This window comes from Vulpes lagopus, chromosome 15 (assembly GCF_018345385.1).
Source record: "Vulpes lagopus strain Blue_001 chromosome 15, ASM1834538v1, whole genome shotgun sequence".
In the NCBI taxonomy this organism is placed as follows: domain Eukaryota; kingdom Metazoa; phylum Chordata; class Mammalia; order Carnivora; family Canidae; genus Vulpes; species Vulpes lagopus.
The window spans coordinates 29295779-29312862 of NC_054838.1; the positions used below are offsets into that span (position 1 = coordinate 29295779).

At 35.9% G+C, this 17084-nt stretch overlaps 1 protein-coding gene across 8 annotated transcripts in view; it reads right to left on the minus strand.

The window, feature by feature from the left end:
* NARS2 (asparaginyl-tRNA synthetase 2, mitochondrial) overlaps window positions 1–17084 on the minus strand; it is a 122771-nt gene that overhangs the window by 29461 nt on the left and 76226 nt on the right. For 7 of the 8 annotated variants that reach the window (XM_041730382.1, XM_041730376.1, XM_041730380.1 and 4 more), the window contains 3 exons: window positions 8937–9069; window positions 4916–5014; window positions 4771–4808 (listed from right to left, as the gene is read on the minus strand). In XM_041730382.1, the coding sequence (XP_041586316.1) occupies window positions 4771–4808; window positions 4916–5014; window positions 8937–9069 (270 nt within the window). Of the gene's footprint in view, window positions 1–4770; window positions 4809–4915; window positions 5015–8936; window positions 9070–15868; window positions 15916–17084 lie in introns of those variants that run through there. The other variant, XM_041730381.1, reaches the window with a different exon arrangement.

Consider the following 17084-nt stretch of genomic DNA (forward strand, 5'->3'; position numbering starts at 1 on the left):
ATCTTATTCACTAGATAGGATATGGATAACTTCTCTTAAGATGTTTTCCTTGGTTTTCTGTCACTAGCACAGATTCCTTAGGACCCCCAAATTAATTCTTTCCTTCCCTGCTTACTACTTTTATCAATGTGCAATGTCCAGAACTTTTCCATAAATTCTAGATCTATCTGTACACTGAAGCTGCCTACTCAACATCTACAACTGGATGTCTGAATCTTAACATAATACGTGAGGTTGATGATCCTGATGCCATCTCATTTGCCCCCAGACCTCTTGCTATTCTAATGGCTTTCCCAAGTTCAATTAATGGCCAACTCCATTTTTATAGCTGTATTAAGACAAAAGCTTAAAGTCACACTTGACTTCTCTCTCTTTCCCATTCTCAGCAAATCCTGTTTGCTCTATATTTAAAATATATCTAGAATAGAACAACTTCTTTCTACCTCTACTGCCACCATCCTGGCCTACAACAGTTAATTTTATGTGTCAGCTTGGCTGGGCTATGGTACTCAGGTGTCTGTTCAAACATTCAAGAAGTTTCTGTGAAGGTGTTTCTGGATGAGACTGACATTTAAATCAGGGACTCTGAGTAGAGTATGTTACCTTCCATAATGTGAGTGGGCCACATCTAATCAGTTGGAGGCCTTAATAGGACAAAGACTGGCCTCTCCTAAGAAAGAGGGAACTCTGCCAGCAGAATGCCTTCATTCCAGCTGCCAACTCTTCCCTGAGTCTCTAGCCGGCTGACTACACCATCAAATTTTGAACTCAAGAAGTCTCCACATTGTGAGATGGTTCCTTAAAAATAGATCTTTCTCTATATACATCATGTAGGTTCTGTTTCTCTGTATAAATCTAATACATGGTCCAAAAAATTGCTAACTCTCACCCAGATGATTGAAATGATGTCCTGGGTTGATTTTCTGCTTTCACTCTTGTGCCTGCTCTCATTCTAAAGCCTGTTCTCAACTACCAGCCAGAGTGATCCTCTTAAATCTAATTGAGATCTTATCAGTCCTCTACAGAGCCCCTCAGTGGCTTCCCTACGTCACTCAAGCAAAACCCCAAATTCTTCACAGTGACCTGCAAGGCCCTACATGATTTTCCCACCTTCCACCTCCTTTCTTCAACTTCTATTTTCCTTTTCCCTTTTTCACTCCTCACTATTACCTGAACATACCAGGCAGCTCCAAATTCGAGGCCCTTGTACTTGCTATTACCTCTGCCTAAAATATTCTTTTCCCACATAACCATACAGCTAGTTCTCTTAACTGTCTTTAAATCTTTATTCAAAAATCATCTTAGGGAGATCTTCTCTGTCACACTATCTAAAACTTCTACTTAGGGGATCCCTGGATGGCTTGGCAGTTTGGTGCCTGCCCTCGGCCCAGGGCATGGTCCTGGGGACCCGGGATCGAGTCCTGCATCGGGCTCCCTGCGTGGAGCCTGCTTCTCCCTCTGCCTGTGTCTCTGCTTCTCTCTCTCTCTCTCTCTCTGTCTCTCTCTGTCTCTCATGAATAAATAAATAAAATCTTAAAAATAAAAAAATAAAATAAAATAAAACTTCTACTTCCTCACTCTTTTGTCTCATCTTCTTTCTCTTTTATGGGTTTCTTACCCCTTAATACAACTCATTCTCACAGACTATAGGTTTTATTTATTATTCTGTTTCTTATTATCACTCATCCCCCCCACCCCCATGTAAGCTCAATGAAGGCAGGGAATTTTATTTGCTTTGTTTTTGCTTTAAGACAGTTTATTTATTTATTTTATTTTATTTTTTTTAAGATTCTAGAACAAGCTTGGCACATTGTGTGTATTCAATATACACTTTTTTTTCTTTTTTTCAAGTTTTTATTTAAATTTCAGTTAGCATACTCAATACACATGTAAGTGAAAGGAAAAAAACCTCAAAAGCCTTTAGTTGTACTTCATTGCTTTTTGATTCTCTATCATAGGGCTCCCATTTCCTCTTTTTCTGATCTCACATCTGTTGCCTTGCTATGCTCAATGACTCATCACTTTTAACTTGTAGCCTGAAGGTCTACACTGATTTCTGAAACTCAGCTTGGTCAAGTCTGCCAAATTTGTATTATTACCCTCCTCGAGGACAGGTTGAATTCTTAATTGTCCTAGAACAAAAACTTCCTAAACTTAATGACAGTAAGTGAAGAATGATACCAAATTATGTTCAGAAATAATTTTTCTATTCTTCTTAGTATCAAACTTACCTCCTTTACTCGCTGTAAATACATCAAGCCTTATATAAATTGTACTATTTATGGAAAGACTGCTTATTGTTCTTTTTCCATATCAAGTATGTGTTTGTTTTATAATAAACAATAAGCAATAAAATAGAATGCCTTATCTGATTAGTACGGTTAGTAGAATAACCAGTCCAATATCAAGTACTACTTGTATAGGATTATAGTGGAAATGAAGGGACAACATATGTGTTATACTTAAAATACAGGTCTTTAGATTTTAAAAAGTGGCTAAAAAACAGTTTAGAATATCTTATGAGACTTGAACAACTGAAGGTTAATAAAAAGAAGACTGAAACAGAGAAACTGACAGGCAGACATTACACATATGTATTTTTAGATGTTTGTTTTTTAGATGACACAACGAATGGAAAGATATTCCATGCTCATGGATTGGAAAAACAAATACTGTTAAAATGTCCACACTACCCAAAGAAAGCTACAGATTTAATGTAATCCTTATTAAAATACCAATAGCAGAACTAGAGCAAACAATCCTAAAATTTGTATGGAACTACAAAAAACCCCAAATAGCCAAAGCAATCTTGAAAAGACGAACAAAATTGGAGGTATCACAATCCTAGATTTCAAGATAGACTACAAAGCTGTAGTAATCAAAATGTATAGTACTGGCACAAAAATAGACACATGGATCAATGGAACAGAAGAGAGCCCAGAAATAAACACACAATAGTATGGTCAATTAATCTCTGAAAAAGCAGGAAAGACTATCTCCTAGAAAAAAGACAGTCTCTTCAACAAATGGTGTTGAGAAAATTAGACAGCTACATGCAAAAGAATGAAAGTGGATCATATTCTTACACTATACATAAAATAACTCAAAATGGATTAAGAACCTAAATGTAAGGCCTAAAACCATGAAAATCCTAGAAGAGAACACAGAGGTAATTTCTTTCACCTCAGCCACAGTAACACTTTTTTAGATATGTCTCCTGAGGCAAGGGAAACAACAAAAATAAACTATTGGGATAAAACCAAAATAAAAAGCTTCTGCACAGCAAAAGAAGCAATCAACAAAACTGAAAGAGAACCTACTGAATGGGAGAAGATATTTGCACATGACATATCTGATAAAGGGTTAGTATCTATAATATATAAAGAACTGATACAACTCAATACCCCAAAAAAATTTAAAAATGGGCATGAACAGACAATTCTCCAAAGAAGACATTCAGATGGCCAACAGACACATGAAAAGATGCTCAAATCACTAATCAGGGAAATGCAAATCAAAACTACAATGAGCTATCATCTTACATCTGTCAGAATGGCTAAAATAAAAAACACAAGAAACAACAAGTGTTGTAAGGATGTGGTGAAAAAGGAACCCTCATGCACTACTGGTGGGAATGCAAACTGGTGCAGCCACTGTGGAAAACAGCATGAAGGTTCCTCAAAAAATTAAACATAGAACTACCATATGAGCCAGTAATTCTACTACTGGGTATTTACCCAAAAAAATACAAAAAAACTCATCTGAGAAGAATAGATGTACCTCTATATGTTTATTACAGCATTATTTACCATAGCCAAACTATGGAAGCAGCCCAAGTGTCCACTGATCGATGAATGGAAAGGAAATGTGGTACATATACACAATGGAATATTATTCAGCCATAAGAAAGAATTAAATCTTGCCATTTGCAACAACATGGATGGAATCTAGAGTATAATCTTAAGTGAAATGTCAGAGAAAGACAACCTATGATTTCACTTATATGTAGAATAAGAAAAGAAAAGAAAAGAAAAAAGAAAAGAACAGAAAAGAAAAAAGAAAAGAAAAAAACAGATGAATAAAAAATAACAAGGCTCTTAACTACAGAGAACAACCAGAAGAGAGGTAAGGGGGAGGTTTAAATAAGTGAAGGAGATTAAGAGTCCACTTACCATGATAAACATTGACTAACATATAGCATTGTTGAATCACTATATTGTACACCTAAAACTAATATAACACCCTATGTTAATTATACTGGATTTAAAAGTTTTTTAAAAAAGATTTGATTTATTTAAGAGAGAGTGTAAGTATGTGAGCCAGTGTGAGCAGACAAGGGGCAGGCAGACGGGGAGGGAGAGGGACAAGCGGACTCTGCACTGAACTTGGAACTCGAGGCAGGGCTTGATCTCAGAATCCTGACATGACCTGAGCTGAAACCAACAGTCAGATGCTTAACTGACTGAGCCACCCAGACACCTCAAACTAAGTATTTTAATCGAGCCAAATTTTTATAACTAAAGTTAATATTAGTTTGAATTGTATTGCTTCAGTTAATAATTACTGTATTCATTTATCTTGCTATGATTTATTCATTTATTTATTCACAAAACATTGATTATCCACTGTGTATAGATATAAGAGCTAAAAAATACTTAAAACATGGGCCTTCTTTGTGATAAGTAGATACATAAACAAAATTTAATACAGTGTGATAAATACTATGATAAAGTATGAATAAAATTCAGAGAAAGTATAATATCTACTTACATTAAAAAGTTGTTTTTTAGCATATGTTCTAATCTTTCCTTGGTAAGAAAAGAGAAAAAAATTATTAAATGTAATTATATTTATTATATGTAACTAACATATTTAAAGAGTATATGTATTGGACTTTACCCACCAAACTAATTACCTTTTGGCCAGGAGCTATGAACTTGTGACAGAGTTCAACATCTTCAGGACAGTTTGAGAGAACCATCATTGTTGCAGTCTTAAAGAGCCCCTCCATAACCTAAGAGAAATGAGAGAATTGTCTGACTAGTAAGCTATTTTATTTTAGGTTTTAGAAAAACCTATTTAGAGTCTTGTAAGGACTGCTCTCCAGGTTTTAGCAGCTATAAATCCATTAGGCCTCTTAATCTCCAAATATACTGCTGCAAGTTAGTTCAGTTTTCCAGATTGATTAGGGGAGGCAGTGCATCTTCTTCCCAGAGTGGGTAAAAAAAAAAGAAAGAAAGAAAGAAAGAAAAATGTACGAATCTGTTGTTAATAGTTTCAATAATAGTACTGAAGTGGGATGTTAAATAAACAGCCAAAACTGACTAATGCCTCTCAAAACTGCAATATACTCACTTGTAGAATCAGGACAATAACAGTCCCTAGCTTCCCAGGACTGTTGTGATAATTAAATGAGATAATCCATGTATAAGACTTAGCTTTAGTACCTGGCTCAGACCAGGACACAACAAACATTAGCTGTTGCAAAGAATGAGACACTTTGAAAAGTGCTTAAATGAAAGTTGACTTTAAAATTAAAGGAGCAATGAGATAGATCTACATCTAAATATGTATATTTTTGCTTTGCTAAAGCATACAGTAAAATATTACACAAATCATGATCCAACACAAATCAGTATGCAAGAATGCATTCTACCAGGGGTTATCCATACACAACCCACAAAAAAAAACAAAACAAAACAAAAAAAACTTGTTAGAAGAAAGTAAGTGATTGGAATGGAAAATATTTCTAATCAAAACCAAAATTTTTGGTTTGAAGTCAGTGAGATCCTCTTAGGCCCTCCTAAATATTGTACTCAGAAAGATAGACACACTCGGTAAGTACAAGCTGCCCCAGAGGCAGGGGTTTTCCCTTCCTCTCCTGCATTCCTGGTGTACCCTATCAAGTCTGGAGACACAGGGTGGAGCGCAAGCATCTACTGCACTAACTTAGTATAACTAGATACAGCAATGTACTTAATTACCAAGGAACATCCAGGCACATTTGTGTGTGTGTGTATGTGTGTGTGTGTGTGTATACATATATACACACACACACACACACACACACATATAGTATTTATATCTATTTTTATATATTTTGTATTTTCATATTCACATATATATTTTGTGTAGAAGGAATAACCTGATGAAACAAGAGCAAAAGGAGGCCAAAAAATCTTTTACCTCGAGGTTATATTACCTTTGATCTGAGAGTTATGAGACAAATCACTAAATAACTGAATGATTTATGAAGGGTCATATCCTCAATCACTAAAAAAAGCTGACACATTTGGGGAGCAAACAAAAACAAGAAGATTGGATACTAAGCCGGCACTGTTTAGGGGCACACCACACCTATCTGTAAGATGAAGACTTTGACCACTGGGCTTGTTAAACTGGTATCTTTCATATGAACAGTAAATTTCCATTTGAAGAAGAAAATCATTGGCTTCTCTAACCTTGACTTTTAGACTATGCTCTATAAATATATTTGAAGAAACCAGAAACTTAACTGAAGGGTTAGCATAACCTTCAGATGTTTTAAAAAAATATATTACTCAATGGCACTAAAATAGTAATATTTAAGTGTTTATATGTTAGGAGAAAAATACTTTGTCATAAGATTCTGATTTAATATTTTCATCAAGATAATAATTTCCACAGAATGTAATTTATAGAAGGGAGAAAATTAAGAGAAGCAGATTACTTTTGGGGGAGAGCATACCTTTTTTCTGCCTTTAAGAAAAAGTTTAATTCAATTAATTAAAAATCATTGAACAGTATATGCTGAGTACCACTCGATGGAATACTAAATACAAATTATTTAGTTATAGAATATGTAATTATAATGTTTAATAAATTCTAACATAATTTGTGTCTTTGGAACTTTTCTCTGGTATTTACCTTGGGGCGGGAGAGACAGGGTCAAGGCAGAAACAGGAAGGTAAAGGGTGTGGTTCATTGCCTAAGTGAATGAGTAATATTGAACTGGATGGTGGGCTGGTACCAAAAGCTGCTTAAGGAATTTTACTAACTCCTTGTGAGGCTCAGATCCTGAATCCCCACATTTTAGAAAAGAATTACTTGACAGTGTTACTATTGTCATTTTTGGCCGAATAACTCTTTGTTGAGGGGGGAGGGACCTGTGCATTTTAGCATATTGAAAGCATCCCTAGTCTTTACCCACTAGATGCTAGTAGCAACCACTCTCCCCTCTCCTCCATCCACTTCCTAGTTGGGACAACCAAAAATGCCCCCTGGGGGACACTGATCTAGAATAATCAGGGGGAGATGTTAAAGGGGTATATAAATGCAAACTGTAGTGTGTGGTCAGAACACCCTTTCAGGACCAAGAGCTTTATCCACTGGGAATATTAATTGCTGATGGCTCCTGATTGAGTCCCTCTTCAGGAAGTGGCCAGGCCAAGAGTGCTATCTTACCCAAGAATATGCCTCTTCCCAAGGCTGGCCCATGTCAGGTAACTGCTTGCTGGGGGAAGAACAAAGACCTTCCCCTTTCCCCCTTGTCTTTCTATGGGACAACGATGAAGGACCATTCCAGATCCAAAATTCCTCAAAGAATGAGCTAAGGCCTCTGTACGTTCATCATAGTTCAACTTTTCTATCAGTGCTGCTTTCTTCCTTTCCTTACAGATGTTATTCTCTAGAGAATTCCCCAATAATCCCCCCAACCCCCAAATCTCTGCTTTAGAGTTTGTTTACTAGGATATCCAACCAAGACAGGATAATAAAATAGTAAGTCCATTCTAGTTGATGATATATGTGGTATTTATGTTTTAAGTGGAATTGGGTCATTTACCAGGTAAGAGTAGAAAGATACAAAAGGAAGAGAAGTGAGAGGTGATGAAAATTGTTAAAATAAACATCCTGTGATTCAAACACAAACTAAGATATTAATGGTACTGGATGGAGAATTCCTAATAACAGCCAATAATTTCTGGGTACAAAGTGCCATAAACTGTTCTTTGTGCCATATATATATATACACATACATACATATACATTTATAGCAATAATCTCCCAATAATCTTATAAAATATATATATGTATATGTATATGTAATATACATATATACATATATATATTCTGTATAATCCTCTGAACTACTCTATAAAGTAGTAATTATTATTCTTATTTTCCTTGTCTGAGGTCACATAGCAAATAACTGGTGAAGCTAAAAAATTCCTGGTCCATCCAACTTCAGAGTTTCTGTGCTCTATCTGGATTATGGCCCCAGCTTCCCAAAGGATTCTCACTCTATTTTTATCCCCCTCTGAATCATTTTTTATATTGTTACTAGAGAGATGTTTTTAAACTATAATCAAGCATAGTCTTTCCCAACTGAGAACTCTTTTACTTTCTGAACTACTTAGCATGACATTTACAAAGTCTTTCTTTCAAGATCTGACTCTTGACTATCTTTCTGGCCTTACTTCTTGCCTCCAAAACAGAACTCTGATGGTTCCTGTAGATTCTATAGCTATGTAGATGTTTCTCTAACTATAAAGATGTTTCATTTATTTGCATAACAAATTATAAGAGCTACTATTTACTGAGCTTGCTATATGCCAGGCCCAATAGTAGATGCTTTACATTATACATACATTATTTCATTTACTCCTCCCAATAATCTTATAAAATAGTTACTATTATTTTAATTTTATAGTTGAGAAAGCTAAAGATCACCAATATTCAGTAACACCCAAACAAAAGTAATGGCAGAGTTGGGATATGAATTTAAATCTATCTGACTCTTATACTTTAAAGGGATTCAGTAGATGTTTATCACATTAAGTAGTTCTCCATCTTCTTCACTCTACTAACACCTGTAACGCACAGATGTCCAAGGTAAAAATGTATACAGAAGCATTTTAATGTCATAGATATCTGTTATGACAGTATTATGTACCTACCTGCATGAGATCTTGAAGACTCTCAACAAAAGAAATCTCTGCTTCAACCATATAAAACTCTGCCAGGTGTCTCCGGCTCTGAGAATTCTCTGCTCGAAATGTTGGACCAAAGGTAAACACTTGAGTAAAAGCTCTGCAATTCAAGATTAAAATATAAAAATAGGATTCACATGATTAACTTTAAGTATTTAAAACTCAGTATACTCCTAAGGAAAAAAAAAGTTTTGTGCCTTTGTCTTGTCCACAAATCTGCACATATTAGCTGCTATATTTCTCTAATGGGTGATAATAATAGTTTCATTAAAAATGTTACATTTATAGAAACCATTTTATCCCAAAGGAATTTGCAAATGCTTTACAAACCCTATGGCTTACTAAATATAGAATTATAACCACTTCTGGGTGCACTCTACTGCAGCTGCCTTAAACAGCAGGCAACTACATTTCACAGCAATCAAGAACAAAGTAAGGGAAAAATACCACAGCCCAACAAGCTTCACAGAGAATCTATACAGTAACAGTTAAAACTAGAATTTCACATGGATAGAGTATGTTAATTATTTTTTTTAAATATGTGGGAAAGGAGTGTCAGATGTGTATGATGATTTGCCTTGTTTGAAGCCTACTTGAGTCCTTCACAACCACCCAAGTGTTTTAATGAATGCTGAATGACCCCTGAAACTTGGAGGTGAGGATGGATTTTGAAGAACTGTCTACTTTATTCTGTGGTGTTCAAGAGAATAGCTCATAGTTCTACAATCCAAATAGTGGAGGAAAATCTTACTTTTCAATTTCTGCAGAAAAGCAGATACCACATCTTTGTTCTTGAACACTTACCATCTCCCTCCTTTGGAATCAGGGCACCAACTGGGATTAGATCAAACATAAATGAAATAATGAGTATTTCCTGAGGACTATCTAATCTTTGAATTTTAAGGTTTTGTTAGAACAAAACAAGAGGTTTGGGGCTCCTGAGCTATTATCCTGAGCACTCTTCATTTGACTGGCATCAGTCAAATTACATTAAGATCAGAAAACAGTGCAGAAAACAGATTGTGGATATATATACCAGTTGGGCTTTATATTGTTGTTAAGTAAAGATACTTTGGGAAATGAAACAGTAAAACAATGATAGTGGAAATCAAGAGATTTGTTTTTTCTTTCAAAAGGCTATTTTAGTTAAGGCCTAGTTGGTAAGAAGCTTAGGAATTTATGCTTTGGTTCTACAGCCACCTTCCTGAGACTATAATCAGTTAACCTCTGAGAACTTTAGTTTTTAATGGAAAAATAAACAATATGAACTCAAAAATATTACTATGGTAACTTCTCTGCTGAGATTCAGATCCAGACATGTCTGCTAGAATGTTCCTGAAAACACTGACCCTACGTTATGCAGAATGAAAACCCTAGTCTGCTCCCAAAACAAATAAAAAACAAAACAAGAAACAATCCTTCTTTTCCTTTTTCATTTTTTCCCAGTTCTATTATATTCAGTTATGCTATGCCATCACCCAAACCAGGTCTTCCACTGCTCACACTTTCCATATCATGTTGATCACAAAATCATATTGTTTACACATAGGAAAACTCTCTCAAATCTAGAGATTTTTTTTTTTTAATCTATACAAGTACGGTCTTACTGTAAACTCTTGTGTTTTGCTTAGAGAACTACAGCAACTTTTTACCTGGTGCCTGCCACTTGTCTTTCTTCCTCTAGCCCTAAACTATTAATAGTTTTTAAACTCAAGTCTGATTTTATCAGCCATAATTCAAAAGTCTTCAATGACTTCCTACTGCTCAAATGATAAACTTCAAACTCCTAACTTTGACTCACTTTCCTTCATATTTCTCTAGTTACACTGAAGATACTCCCCTCACACAGCTTGCCAGGATAAGCCTTTAGGCCTTTGCTAGGCTGCTCCTTGCCTCTAATGACCATTCCTAGCTTCTCTCTCTCTCCAAATGGCAAATTCTCATCTATCCTTCAAGACTTGGCTCAAATGCCATCTTCTTTTTGTAACCTTACCATACACCCCCAAATTTACTGTTCTCTCCTTTATGACTCTGACATTTTGTTCGTATATTCATTATATATTCTGTATCACTTTGAAATGCAATTATATACGTCTGTATCTTTCTCCGCCCCCCCCCCCATAAACTATGAAATTTTCCAGAGCAGGAATCATGTTTTATTCATACTTAGATCTCCAGTGCCTAAGATAAAACAGGTGCTCATGCTGAATGAATGAGTACTAATGATGATGACAGGCTTCCTCAGTTGTAAACTGGAAAAGTACAGCATCCTCACAAACAGTAACATTACAAATAATGTACAGAAAAAATACTCAGATATGTTTTACGGTAGCTGTTACTTAGAACCTAAAATAGGTCATATAACCTACGCCTGTCCCAAACAATAAATTAAAAAATTATAAGGCCTGAGCTTCCAATCTGTGACTATGCTATCTTTAGGTAGGTTGGCAATAGTATATCTACATAAATGAATTGACATTTCTGGGACTGCATTACAAAAACTTGTATATACAGATGTTCACTAACAACAAGGATATTTTTATTGAGATTTTCCTGGGCAAAATCAGAAACTAGGGGGGCATAGGTGAAATTTACTTAGGGGGCTCTGAGGGAGGCTTTCAAGAAATGGACAGTGATCTTCCTGAAATACAAGGAAAGCCAATGAGCCTGCTGTTCAAAAGAGATATTTATATTAAGAAACCAGTTACAGAGAAAACAGTGGTTTTTAAAAAGAACTATAAATTCAAGTCACAAAGCCATCTGCTTCTCACATGGCCATTCTTTGTAGGGTGCTCAAAGATGAGTAGCAATAGGGATGTTTACTTTCACAATGAGTAATTAATTGTTTCTAGCAATGCAAGGTAAGCTCTCTAGTATAAAATAATGAGGGTCAGAGATTTTCATTTTAAGAATTGGGCTCTGACTGAGGTATCCAAGAGTTAAGTATTATTGTAATAGGATAAGTAAAAACTGAAGGCCATGGTGCTTCCTCTGAATTAATAAAAAGATAAAACGAACTGAAAAGTATGTTAAAAACATTCCTAATTCAGCATCTGGTCTTTAAACAGATGAATATTTAAAGGATCTGATAATGAACATCGTATGCCAGTGCCCAGTATTCTATGATAAAGCAGAGATAGCATTTGTAGTAGCAGAGATGGTCACTCCATCAGAAGTGCTCCTCATGCGCCAGGCATCAGTTGTGAGAACCTCAAAGTTAACTCCTTTAAAGTTAATTCAATTAAGTATGTATTGTTACTTCTATTTCTCAGGCTAAGACATGGAAATGCAAAGAGGTTAAGAAGTTTTCTTCCCCCAAGGTACAGAGTCACAGCCCAGTAAGTGTAGCGGCCATATTCAAATCCAGATCTTACTCTAGTGGTCACAGTCTTTATTATGATATGAAAATACTGATGTTCATAACTGAACACTGACAAAACTGGGGAATTAGAAAGAATACTTTGTAATGTACCTTCCACCGTTCTCAAAGATAGGGCATAATTACCTTCTTTATGAATAGCTTATTTGTTTTATGTGTTAAAATTATAGCTTACTAAGGGTATACTGCCTTCATGTAAATAATGAGAATGATAAATTTTCACCAATATTTTATAACCTTGAGCGAGTCACTTAGCCTTTCTGGTTTTCAAATTCTTACATGAGTGGAAGACGAGGGCAGCTTGGCATTAATCTCTAGTGTCTTTTACAACAATTTTGTTTGTAGGCCCATGTGAAATCGTTCTTATTTTAATTTATGCTGACTTCTTTTCTGTCTTCCACAGACATGAAAGCCATTTGCAGCAAGGCTTGGACTAACCAATACTTAAAATAAGATCTGAGAACAAGGCCACTTCTAAAATAAGATAGAAAACCAGGTGAAAGGCCAGTACTGCTGTGAGAAGCAACCAGCAGAAAAAGAAAACACTCAGCACTTAAAAGCATTCTTGTGCCAGATTATGGAGAGAGGCAAACTATATAAGGAAAGTCCATGAGCTTGGAGTTGATGTTTAAGATAACAAAAGTACATTCAACACACATCAACCAAGTTAATTACAAAAATGGCTTTTTAAAATAAATAAAGTTACTCCCACCCAAAAGTTCTACAAAGGTCATTTTATCCCTTCAGTGGAGTTTTATGAAGCTCTAAACTGGCAAATGGATTACTATAAAATGGTCACTGATTGGCCATTTATTCTTTCTGGCCCTTAAATTCAAGAGCTAATCTTTCTATTTTGAAAGAGTAAAGGAATTACTTACGGTTCTTTAGCTGGAGAAGAACTTACTCAGCATAAGGTGGATCAGCAACTTTCCCTAAGGCCCTCACTCCCAACTTCCTATCACTCCTCTGCTGTCAGTTCAGTAAACATTCGCTGAACTCAATTGAACTCACAGCTCTAAACTACCTTTTGAAACAGTCTTTGTCCAGTGGCATTCTCATCTTTTGGAAAATAATCATTTTTTTCCCACTGCTTTGAATCCACTGGATTATCAATACTGTCACATACTTGTCATTATTTCTATAAAGCAGACTCCAGGCATCTCCTTTTTGGCTCTTCCCTATTCCTCTAACCATCCTACAAATGCTTGGTGGAAGGGGATAGCTCTCACCATTTCAACAATTCATGTCAAAATGCCTTAAGGAGGATACATCTACAATCTAAAACTTATTCTCTACCATCATTGCTCAGCATTTCTGAAAAATTAATTTTTTTTAACATGGTCTAAATATTTAACCTGGAACATGGAGTTTGAGGCCCAAACAAAATTTTATCTTAACTGTATAATGAGATTTGAAGATTAATAGAGTCTGACAACAATCCTGCTAAAGGAGTGGAGGCTTGGCTACTCTTCTCTGAGAAGATAAAATGTGAACCGGGGGAAAGACATTTCAGAACAGGGAATAAGAAGCACACAGGCTCTAGGGTAGGAATGAACCTGACATGTTTGAAGAACAAAAGTAGGTCAGCATTAAGGTGAATGGTCAGAGGTCAATGAGGTGGGAAGGGATTATTAGGGTACTCCTTGTAAGCCATGGTAATAACCCTATTATTACCATGAATCTTTGATTTCCTTTGATTCTCCTTGGAAGATTCTCTCCTCTTGAAACATTTAACACTGTTGTTAAAATCCTAGTTTTCCTCCTATTTATTTGATATCCATCTCTGGCTTCTTCTACATTCTACTGTGTTAGGTAAACACTAGAATTCCTCAAAACTTACTGCCTAGGCCCTCTTCTTTTCTCACTGTATACATTCTCTCTAAATGATCTCACCTCAGCCAACAATTTCAATTAACTACCTACTGGTACACAATTCACACATTTATATCTCCTGCCTAGATGTCTTCTCTAAGCTCCAAAAGCATGTATCATCTATTCCATTGATCCTTTCACTTGTCACAAATGGAACTCATGCCTTCCCCTATCCCCACTTTGGCTTCAGTCTTCTTCCAAATTTCTGAGGTCAATCCTCCCATGAGGCTTTTTTTTTTTCCCCCTAAATATTTCATTTATTTATTTGAGAGAGAGCAAGAGAAAGAGAAAGGGCGGGGGGGGGGGGGGGAGCAGGAGGAGGGGCATAGGGAGAGGGAGAAGCAGACTCCCCACTGAGCAGGAAGCCTGCCACTGGGCTCCATCCCAGGACTCTGGGATCAAGACCTGAGCCTTTCAGGCTCTTTTCAATAACACTACATACTATTGTTCATAGCACCTTTTAAAATTAAAAAATAAATAAATAAAATAAAAAAATTAAAATGAAGAAATGTATAGATGTGATCATTTGTTTAACGTCTGTCCATCTCCTTCACTAAACTGTAGATTTCATGACTTTATCTATATTTTAGTATCCTTAGCCTTATCCCAGTGCCCAACACACACTAGACAAGTACTATTTGTCAAATAAGCAAATAACTTATTTTTTATAAAATATGCTGATCCACAAACTGATTTCTGAAACAGCATTGGAATGGAGGGCGAGGATAGAGGAGTAAGAGGAAGACAGTAACAGAATGCAAATTACTAAGCAAAAAAATCTGCTATTCTCTGAAATAATTTTTCACAGAAGACACAATGAGATAGAGAATCAGTTTTTTGAAAAGCGACTGCCCACATAGGAGTTTTTACTCTGTAGGCAGCAAGCAAATTTTTGAAAAGGACTAGACCTGTGAACTTCTCTAATTAGCAAAGATTTTATTTCTTGATGAATCGAAATATTATCACATGAAAAAAATTACCCTAAGTCTTACTCTATATAAACAAAGCAGCACCTAAGTTTCTGGCTTTTGTGAGAGAGGATACTAACAAATTAAAGCAGTTACTCCACTTCATCATTCCTGCAATGATGGGCTCTTCAGAGGACTGACTGGATAGGATATCTTAGAAAAATAAGGTTTTTGTAAAGGGTCACAATTTGTGGACTGTTCTAACTGAATATCTATCCTCATGTTTTAATAAGACGTTAAATCACTTTTCCAAAAGAGATTACCATTTTGTCAACTGCATCTATTCATGTCTAGATCATTTCTCTTATACTTCTCATATTTAACAGTCCTTATAATGAGGATCACTAAAGAGAACAATATGTCAGTACGTGCACCACATGGTATTTATATATTATTTAAATCTACAAAGATTTCAAAGGTTATCTTTTTGAGGCCTGATGCTAGAGGTGGATGAGTCATCATGGCATTGAACTATCAACCATTTCCTGTACAGATGACCATTTTTTTAAGTTATGGTAATGATTAAGAACATGTACTCTAAAGATTTAAATTGAAATCCTGGCTCTTTCACTTATAAACTAGTCAAGTTAACTTCTCTGAGACTAAATTTCTCCATCTGAAAATGAGGTTAAATACACATATGTCATGGAGTTGTTATAAAGATAAAATGATAGGGGTACCTGGGTGGCTCAGTGTTTGAGCGTCTGCCTTTGGCTTGGGTCATGATCCCAGGGTCCTGCGATTGAGTCCTCTATCGGGCTCCCTGCAGGGAGCCTGCTTTTTCTTCTGCCTATGTCTCTTCTCTCTCTCTCTGTCTCTCATGAATTAAAACAAAAAGATAAAATGATAAAATGAAACAAAATATATGAAAAGCTTACTAATATTAACTAAACGGTAAGTGCCCAACAAATGTATAATAGTGTTTCTTTTTCTTTTGTCCCCTCAAAGGTCTATAGTTCTCATTTGGCTGGTCTCCAGACCTTTATACTTTTTTTTTTTTTAAGATTTTATTTACTTATTCATGAAAGACACAGAGGGAGAGGCACAGACACAGGCAGAGGGAGAAGCAGGCTCCCCATAGGGAGTCCAATGCAGGACTAGATCCCAGGGCCCCTGGATCATGCCCCCAAGCTGAAGGCAGAAGCCCAACTGCTAAGCCACCCAGACGTCCCTATACTTTCAATTACTGAAGATTTCAAAGAGATTTCATTTACGTAGGTTATGTCTACCAGTGTGTACCATTAAAACTGAGAAATTTAAAAAACTGTATTAGCTGATTTAAAAACAATGATAAACCCATTATAAGTCATAAAGAAGAATTTTTAAGAATTCGTAAGAGTGGTACTGTTTCACATTTTTGTAAATCTCTTTCATATCTGGCCTAATAGAAGGCAGCTGGATTCTCATACCTGCTTATGCATTCAATCGGCTATGCTATCATATGTCATGAAGACTCTGGAAAACTTCTATGTGCACTCATGAGAAAATGAGAATGCAAAAGGCAAATACTATCTTAATATTGTTATGAAAACAGTTTTAATCCCAAATAACTCCCCTGAAAGGATTCAGGAGGCCTCAGGGATTCCCAGACCAAGCTTTGAGAACCACTATCTCAGGCAATGGTTCTTAACGAGAAGTATTAATTCTGGGCGTTACCTCTGGAAACCCCCATTCAGAAAATCTAGGGAAGGTACGGACCATTAAGTATATTTAAAAGTTCCATAAGTAATTATTATGTGAACCCCTTATTAGGAATCACTACTCTAAAAAGATGTTTAGATTCCCTAATCAATATCCCTTTCAGAAAGTCCCTTGATAACCAAAAGTTTTAAATGAACAGTAATGTGTGTTGGTGAGGACATGGAGAAACTCCTCACACCCTGCTAGTGGGAATGT